The following is a 10149-nucleotide window of genomic DNA, read 5'->3' on the forward strand; positions in this document are numbered from 1 at the left end:
CGTCAGGAACTGCTGTTTGTCAACAAGGTTTTTGGTCTATGTTTTCCATGTAAGGATTGTTGTAATAAACTATTAAATCAATCTTATAATTAATTTTTACATATTATCTATGTAATGACATACTTTTATTGTTTAAGATAATATGTGCGTGTTTCGGATGAAGCGGCTTTAAGTGTGTTTTACTGCATACTGTAATGAAAATTACATTTTGATGGCCTGTTTGACTGAGCAACAAAGTTTATTGATACCAAATAAAAACTGAAATATATAATTTGTATAATATATACAATTTTCATCAGAAAAACTGCCTAAATAAGATGTTTGTTATATAATCAAACACTTACTATTCTCCATGCTAAGGCTTGGTTCCAGAAACTCGCTCCCTCCTCCAGACTGAACAGTACTCCCCCCACTGGGGCCCCAAAGGCAGCGGACACCCCAGCTGCAGCCCCTCCAGCCACAAAGTCTCGTTTTTCTGTGTCAGCTCGGAAAAATTCAAATATCTGTAATAAACATTACTTACAGCTATAATTTTCACAATTTCTCTTATACATTTATTTGTTCAAAAATTATTTATATCATTTAATTTTGGTATTATTGTATAATGTTTTTTAAAGTCATATCCTTATTCTTCATGATTAACATTTTACATGTATTACCTTTTTTTATATTCTTGAGAATTTTAAACCTTTTATTTCCTTTTCTAATGGGAATTAACAATTTAGTTCCTTTTTTTATTCTTGGGAATAATTTTTTTAAGCTGGGTATATATCATATACTGCATGAGGATCATGTTGAAAAAGTACTCAGTAATCTACATGCACATGTATAGGAATTTATCAATAAAGTGCCCCGCCACAGCATGATACGCCCGTCAAATATTGTTCAATAATCATAACTGTTTGGGGTGCAAGAAAATCAAGTAACCTTGATTAATAGATTGATACAGATTTCAATGATCTAATTTCCATTTCTTATCATGTTTATTGTACATACATCTCTAAGAGACATACAGTGTAGGGATTAATTATAATAAATAATACATCATATAATTCTAAACTGGCTGCATGAGTTAGAGCTTAACAAATAATCCATCTGCAGCTTTAAATTGTTTATTGCATATTTTATGAAATAATGGAAATGTACAGTCTACATGGTCTAATAAAAAAAATCAAAAATGAATTATTCTTTAGACTATAAAATTCTAAGAGAGACATGACTGCAATTTGTTGCAAATATATAACAAATGAAATGTTTTTTTTTTCAATGAACACATGTATAATTAGTTTTAATTATATTATACAATACTAATTTAGTTTTAGTCATACACTAAAACATCAATTTGTTTTAATTACATTACACCAATTGAAAGATCTTTATCTGGACTATAGCCACCAAGAACTCTTAATTAACACAAGCAACTACGAGGCCATTTCTTTTTGCCAACTCCCAAGAGATAAATTAAGATAACAGCTCCATGATCAGATCTAGAGATGCTCTTGCCAGTTAGCTCCCGACAATAAACTCATTAATTTCTCTCTAATTTGACATGCACATTTCTGCTATCAAAATTTTCCTTGACCAGTGCTTGATAATTATGCCCATGGGACAAACTGAATTCCTCTCAAAACATTAACATTTGTTACAGATATCTGTAAAGTATATGATGAAAAAATAATTTTTTACTTAATTTAACATTTTTTAATAAGGATACAACTATATTTTTACATCTTTTAGGATTATGAAATTTAAAATTTAAAAGACTTAGTTTTTAAAAAAAATCACTTAAATTAAAGGTCACAGTGACCTTGAAATAGGCTGCGACACACCTTCTACCTTAGATGTATACTTTTGCCAAGTTTGAAAGCTCTAGGTCTAATAGTTTTCTAGTTATGAGTCGGACAGGATTTTTCCATATTTGGCTATAGCATATTAAAGGTCAGAGCGACCTACTTTTTGTGCGCAACACACCGTCTACCCAAGAAGCATCAGTTGACAAAGTTTGATAATCCTAGGCCTAATAGTATTCAAGTTATGAGCCGGACACGAATGGACAGACGGACAGATGGACGGATATGAAGCCTATAACATAATACGTCCCGTCTTAAGACGGGCGTATAAAAAAGACATTTGAGCTTAATTTTAAAAACATCACAGCATGTATTTTTAAGAAGCAAATTTAAAATGCTGTACATGCCATTACAAATGTGGTAACACATACCCTTAAGTCAAATTTTCTGAATGTGTCTGATCTTCCTTGAGAGATCCCAGCTGCTATCACTGCACCAGAGTGTATCATTGGTCCTTCCTTTTAAATGGTTAACACAAGGATTATTGATAAAAGGAAATTTTCTGAGCTTCCATCTTATTGAAATCATATTTGTACATGTATCATAATTGTATAAGTGACTTTATAAGGTTATAATTCAGATACAGTCAAACTTGGTTATAACAAAATCACAGGGACTTATGAAATTACTTCGCAATATCCGTAATTCATTATATATCCATATAAGGAATTCATTACATTTACATAGCTGGGGATGCAAGATACATGTAACTTCGCTATATCTGTGAATTTGCATTATCTGTGTTTTGTACTAAACGAGTTTTACTGTAATTTTAAAGTAACTTTAACTAAAATACAAACCTTTCCTATAATGAGTCCACCTGCAACTGAACTTATGACCCCAATGACCTTCACAACAATGGTTTTCAAACGAACAACATGTGGTACCTTGACCCCATTCAGGTAACACTTAATCTGGGGAATCCCACTCCCAGCTGCCACAGGCTGAAATGTGTAAGTAGAGACAATATTTAACGTTTAAAATCGAGAATAAATGGAATGAAAGAAAAAGTGAGCTAGCTCACATACCCCACGCTCCCCCAAAACTTGACGGTGAAACACATAATGAAAGGCACAGCTAGTGCACTTTAAATACGAGGGTCATTCAAAAAATACGTAGACAATGCTTCTCATCGTCATATGATTATTACAAGATTATAGATCAATACATTTTCGTAAACATAAACATTTATTTTGTCGAAGTGTGAAGTTTCATTCCATTTGATTAAATAGAACTCATGTTAGCCATATTTTAAAGCAACATGTTTTGTTACCACGGAGCACGGTTATCCAATATTGTAATGTCAACATCAACGCTGAGAAAGTTTGTCAAAAGTATACTCATTTTTCTTAATTTCAAACACGGTTTGTAGTGTCTTCTCCATTCAAAACACATATCCTCAACACTTAACACCTAATTTGCTAACAATTGTACAAATATAGCTTGAATCAGAATGTATAATTGTTTTCAATTTCTTTAAATTACTATGCAGCTCTATTATTTCTGCAACATTGAAGCACACATGATGTTCAATGACGTTCCTAACTCTTTTGACAATATTTTTTATCTTTAACCTGTTTCTTTACAGACAATCCATCGTCTGATTCAAACTCGCTACCACTCAAAATTGTATTTTTAATTTAATACAAATACACAGATTATTTTTCATACAGATCCTGGTTTAAAAGGATTTTTTAAGCTTGTAGAAAAAGTTTCCCGAAAGTAAAGTCTAATTTTATTGCTACTTGCTGCTCCGTGACGTCCTCCAACGTCATGGTTTTTTGCCTTTTTCAATCAAGTCCTTACGTATTTAGAAGCTGATATCTTTTAAATGGAGCGAGATACTACATAACCTGATTTCATTTTAATTAATACAACAATACTTCATTTAAACATGTAAATTTTATTTCGTTTCAGCTCCATTTATTAGAGGTACAGCTGTAAATACTATAAAGTAAAAATTAGAAAAATACTCAATTTTGACGGTGCTCCGTGACACCATTTTTGCTGTTCTAAATCCTTGGTAATATTAATAAATATGAAGATACATTCCAATTTTTTTACTCAAATTATTTGAATCTGTTGTTAAAATATTTGTATCAAATTTGGATATAATATGACATTAAATAAAATAGTTAGGACAAAAGTCTACGAACTTTTTGAATGACCCTCGTACATAGTATAGATCAAAAAGGGCAATAATTGCAAAAAAATCTTCACATCAAAATGTCTTGCATATGAGGACATTTAAATGTGGAATGAAGTTTCTAGATAAATAATGGAATCAAAATTTCTTGGCATTATACAAATCCAAACATTAATTTGAAGTGGTTGGGGTGGGGGAGGGGTGGGGTGAGAAATTTTCTTGAATAATAGGCAAAACTCTTTGGGATAAAATAATGGAATATGTCCTAAATATCTGCATAGGTTGACGAAACTATGTACAACAGTTTAAGAGGAGTGGTGCTGACAAACTGTTCATCTGTATATTCAAAATATGGCCAAAAAGTCTAAGTTGGAAAGTGTGGAAATTCCCGGAAAAATAAAGGAATCAGAATTTCCTGGTAATATGCACTTCTACATATTGTGTCCTAAATATCTACAAAGTTTAACAAAATTCTGTGCAGTGGTTTATGAGGAGTTGCGCTGACAAACTTTTCATCTCTAAATAAAAGGTATGGCCAAAAACCTAAGTTTTTAGTGCGGGAAGTCCAGGAAAAAGTAAAGGAATCGGAATTTCCTGGTAATATGCACATCTACATATTGTGTCCTAAATATCTGCAAAGTTTAACGAAATTCTGTGCAGCGGTTTATGAGGAGTTGCGCTGACAAACTTTTCATCTCTATGTAAAAGGTATGGCCAAAAACCTAAGTTTTTAGTGCGAAAAGTCCCGGAAAAAATAAAGGAATCGGAATTTCCTGGGAATATGCACATCTACATATTGTGTCCTAAATATTTGCAAAGTTTGACGAAATTCTGTGCAGCGGTTTATGAAGAGTTGCACTGACAAACTGTTCATCTCTGTATAAAAGGTAAGGCCAAATGCCTAAGTTAAAAAGTGCGAAAAGTCCCGGAAAAAATAATGGAATCGGAATTTTCTGGTAATATGCACATCTACAGATTGTGTCCTAAATACCTGCAAAGTTTGACGAAATTCTGTGCAACGGTTTATGAGGAGTTGCGCTGACAAACTGTTCATCTCTATATTCAAGGTATGGCCAAATGCCTAAGTTAAAAAGTGCGGAAATTCTAAGAAAAAATAATGGAATCGGAATTTCCTGGTAATATGCACATCTACACATTGTGTCCTAAATACCTGCAAAGTTTGACGAAATTCTGTGCAGCGGTTTATGAGGAGTTGCGCTGACAAACTGTTCATCTCTATATTCAAGGTATGGCCAAATGCCTAAGTTAAAATCTACAGGATTGCTGTGCGGAAATTCTAAGAAAAAATAATGGAATCGGAATTTCCTGGTAATATGCACATCTACACATTGTGTCCTAAATACCTGCAAAGTTTGACGAAATTCTGTGCAGCGGTTTATGAGGAGTTGCGCTGACAAAAAAAGAGGACTGACTGACTGACTGACTGACTGACGGACGGGTCAAAAACATTATACCTCCCGCAACTAGTTGCGTGGGGTATAATAATCAAGCATGTTATCATACATTAATTACAAACCACCAAATCACATGTTAATATGGATGTATACTGTAGACCGACTTTTATTTGTGTGTTAGTAATATCCATGAATTTTGCAACCTAATTTTAATCGTGAATATTAATACTTGCAAACCATTTATTTTGAATTTTATTCATGGAGAATATTTCCTCAGCCTTGAAAAGTAATGATCACTGACTGATTTCAAAAGGATGAATCACAAATTAAATATGACTTGAATAACAGTTGGTTTACTGTAATATGAGTATTTTGAACATACATGTATATAGAATAAAGCATATTCATTAATATATTCATTGATTTACAGTTCATCTTTACCTCAAAGCAGGCTGTCAGAACTGCTGCAACAAACACCAGACCCCCATTGATCCCTGCCCAGACAAACAGGGGGATCTCCATACATTGGTCATCCACACATTTGTCTATATCTTTAGGTCAACGTTAAGAAAAATAACAGGGTACACTGTACTTGCTCTCTAAACATACAAAAATTTATCAAATCATCATAAAATTTATGAATAATACATACATGGTGGCTGATTGATTTTTATTGTGTAAAAGTATATCTAATTAAACTTTTTTATTTGACATTTTAGTTGCTTTTTGAAAATTAAGGCATAACAGCCATGAGGGAAAAATTAGGTCAATTGTTGAAATTTTATATACATGTATATACTTTTACTGATCACAATCATAGAACCTCTCTTTTGTATCATCTTGTAACTCTTCTTTTAATTTTGATTCAATGGTTAACACAGCAAGAAAAGAAACCCTAAACAAAGGATACATTTTTTGATGATGCTGAACTTGAGATCTGTAGATTTGATGACACAGTAGTCAATCAGGCTGGCCACCAGTCCAGTCAGAACTCCAACAAAAAGCATAACGAGCCACCTTAACATTTCAATCACCACAACGTCCTGTCAAACAAAAGACTTATTAAGTTACTTAACAATACCTAAGTTACTTTAGAATACTTAAGTTACTAAACAGAACTCCAACAAAAAACATGACTAACCACCTTAACATTTCAATCACCACAACGTCCTGTCAAACAAATGACTTATTAAGTTACTTAACAATGCCTAAATTACTTTATAAGACTTAAGTTACTAAACAGAACTCCAACAAAAAACATGACTAACCACCTTAACATTTCAATCACCACAATGTCCTGTCAAACAAAAGACATATTAAGTTACTTAACAATACTAAGTTACTTTAGAAGACTTAAGTTACTAAACAGAACTCCAACAAAAAACATGACTAACAACCTTAACATTTCAATCACCACAACGTCCTGTCAAACAAAAGACTTATTAAATTACTTAACAATACCTAAGTTACTTTAGAATATTTAAGTTACTAAACAGAACTCCAACAAAAAACATGACTAACAACCTTAACATTTCAATCACCACAACGTCCTGTCAAACAAATGACTTATTAAGTTACTTAACCATGTTAACAATACCTAAATTACTTTATAAGACTTAAGTTACTAAACAGAACTCCAACAAAAAACATGACTAACCACCTTAACATTTCAATCACCACAATGTCCTGACAAACAAAAGACATATTAAGTTACTTAACAATACTAAATTACTTTAGAAGACTTAAGTTACTAAACAGAACTCCAACAAAAAACATGACTAACCACCTTAACATCTCAATCACCACAATGTCCTGTCAAACAAAAGACTTATTAAATTACTTTATAAGCATTTCATGTCGTTAAAACATTCCTGTTTTCACAAAACAGTACAATGTAGGGTACTTACCCTGACAGACTTCTTTTTCTCCTCCATTTCATATAACTCATTTTCACAATTATCATAATCCAAACTCTGTAATATAACACAGTTTATCATTAAAGACAAAAGAGGATTGTAGAAAAAATGTAAATGACAAAAACAGAAAATATACCGTGTAAGTGGAAACTTTAGCGAGACGCAAATTTAGCAATTTGTTCTTAAAAATGGGTATTTTATTGTTAGCGAGAAGTAATTTTAGCGATATTAAATAGCTCATTAATGAAGCCATTACAACTAAATCGCAATTAAATTTTAGCGATATTCAATTTTAGTGATCTCAGCACCCTTGCTAATAATGCCAAAATTAAATCCTCGCTAAAAATTTTACTTATACGGTATTTTAAATCTACTTTCATTATTATATATTGAAACATAGTTAATACAATGGAACTGTCAGCTAATTAGAATATTTGTTATAAATTAAGTTAAGTTTATGTCAATGGCTTTACAGGGTATCTTATACAGACCTCATATTCCCCAGAGAGGACCTTCTCTGTTGTATAATTAAGTTTATTTTCAGAATCATCTTCATCTTCCTCACTTGATTGATTAATTACCTGGAAGAATAAAATAATAAAAATATATCTTCTAATTTCAACCTTCTTTCAGATTTGACATATTTCATCATGTTCATCATTTAAAACCTCAGGATCAACTTAAGATTTGATATATATTCAGCATTTCAGCATAAACAATGCTAGTATTGTACTGCTACAATGGCTTACTGAACTGGATACTTCATAATTAGGGCTGGTTAAGTACAATATGGGTAATGTTGCTGACATGTACTGATGTAGTCATAAATTATTAAGCGATAATCATTATCGTGCTTATATTATATATTACATGTACTTGTTGCTATTATCCGCCTGGTCATTGCAGTGTAAAGGAGCTTGGTATTTCTTTTTCTTCATATTGTATTATTATTATATCATATGTGATGCTTATATTTCATGGTAAACTATACCTGGCTGTATTTCAAATCTGAGAGCTTTTACAAGTGAGGATCAAGTCAATTTTGCATTGTTACAGTCATGAATATATTGTTTGTTTCTTAATTGTATTAGTTAAAATAATCTAACTGTGTCTCGGTAAAAGCCCACACAACCGGGTCCGTAGGACATTTATCATTTTAACGATGGAACATTCCATCTATAATTGCATATGCTCCCAGAGGGCCCTTGATTTAGTTGATTGGTGAATAAATAAAAAAAAAATTATCAAGGACATCATAATACATGATAATCAAGGTCCCTGATATAATTCGTCCAAATCACAACACCCTCTGAACACTGATGATTCTGATATACTGATATATATAGTACTGATGAAATGTAGCTTGAACAGTTGAATGAACTCACCATTTTCAGCAATAATTAACAGTATATAAATAGTATAGACGTGTTGAAATACATACTGAATGAGGTCTTCTGTTAATCAGCGGACTTGTCTCTGAATCGTCCATGATCACGTGAAAATCATATGTTGTTTTGCTTCCTTATTCCAAGAATAATATTTACAACAATTATGCTAGGAAAAATTCAAAGGACTTCCGAAAAATGAAAGTGAGAGTCAGTCAATTCTTTCTAGATTGTTTCACGTGTTAAGTATATTATTTTCTCGAAGACATAACTTTACCATATGGTTTGATGTTTCTATTAAGAATTAATCCATATCTTCAAAATAAGATCAAATAGATGATATCTTAACCCACTTAAGTTAAATTACTGACATTGAACAATACTTTATCGACAATATTTAGGGCGACTTATCTGAGGGATACATGCCGTTCAACATGGCGGAGGAAGACGACCCGGTTTTGCATGAGGTAATTATTTTAGCTTGTTAAGTTTTTATTTTTCAGTTTCCATGTATAACAGGGTTTTACCTTAGTCAGCATTACTGTAAAATGCATCTCTTTTGAGCTATTTAATTAAAGATTTGTGAACTTATAGTTTTAGGTGAAATTAGTTATTGCACCACATGCCATCACCCTGTCTGCACTTCGCTGTGTTAAAAATCAAAACAAAAGTATTACATTTAGATGAAATAACAACTCCCTTTAAGGGCATTAATTAAGTTGTATCTCATAATGACATGAGTTTTGTACCAATAATTTTATCTTTAAAATATATGTATATTGTTTATTAATTTTTACCAATGTTCTGATACTTTGTAACTTAGCAGGGTTCGACACTAATATTTTTAGGCTTTGGTCTGGCCAGACTAGTGCTTTTTAACTTTTACTAGTCTGCAAACGATTTCATGAGTCCAGCCAAAAACAAGACAAAAAAAAAAAAACGCAAACATCAATGTTTTAAAACAGTAAATTTGAAACACAATTATTACAATGTACTTGTAATACTTTTTTGAAGTAAAGCATTTAGTGAAAGTGTTTCTGATTTGTTGAAAGCTTGCAATCAGGAAGAACGATCATATTCCCTATCTTGTTCTTTTTTTCTTTAGGCCTTTGCATTACATCCAAAATGTCTAACATCTTTCTTTATCTCTCATACTAAATAATTCATGATTGATTCATCATTTCTACTTGAGATTCAATAATAAAGTGCACAGATAAACCTTTTATGCGTTATTTTCAGATTGATGTTTTCATTTGTTGTTTTCATGTGATATAGTTAAAAATTAGTAAAATGTGTGGCATATGTTTTATTTTCAGATTGATGTATTCATTTCCAAGAGTCTTGCAGATAAATTATACTTACTGCAGGTAGGACAAGTGAAATTTGATGCATATCTTTAAAGTTAGCTTTAAAATATAGATTATATGATATGGAAAT

General features: G+C 31.8%; 1 protein-coding gene across 3 annotated transcripts in view; it reads right to left on the minus strand.

Annotated features, from left to right (window-relative positions):
* The window catches only part of LOC134232726 (H(+)/Cl(-) exchange transporter 7-like), a 33302-nt gene extending 24430 nt beyond the window's left edge, over positions 1-8872 (minus strand). For 2 of the 3 annotated variants that reach the window (XR_009984835.1, XM_062714715.1), the window contains exons 1-9: positions 8769-8872; positions 7819-7908; positions 7319-7384; positions 7198-7223; positions 6322-6428; positions 5853-5962; positions 2651-2794; positions 2222-2308; positions 345-503 (exon numbers count right to left, since the gene is read on the minus strand). Coding sequence is in view for 2 of the 3 variants with exons in the window: in XM_062714715.1 (XP_062570699.1) it covers positions 345-503; positions 2222-2308; positions 2651-2794; positions 5853-5962; positions 6322-6428; positions 7198-7223; positions 7319-7384; positions 7819-7908; positions 8769-8816 (837 nt within the window). In the remaining variant the exon portion in view is untranslated. Of the gene's footprint in view, positions 1-344; positions 504-2221; positions 2309-2650; positions 2795-5852; positions 5963-6321; positions 6455-7197; positions 7224-7318; positions 7385-7818; positions 7909-8768 lie in introns of all 3 variants that reach the window. The other variant, XM_062714714.1, reaches the window with a different exon arrangement.
* Positions 8873-10149: the final 1277 nt, after the last annotated feature.

The sequence above is a fragment of the Saccostrea cucullata genome, unplaced genomic scaffold (genome assembly GCF_032062105.1).
Source record: "Saccostrea cucullata isolate Sc308-1 unplaced genomic scaffold, CSIRO_AGI_Scuc_v1 ctg366, whole genome shotgun sequence".
Taxonomy (NCBI): Eukaryota; Metazoa; Mollusca; class Bivalvia; order Ostreida; family Ostreidae; genus Saccostrea; species Saccostrea cuccullata.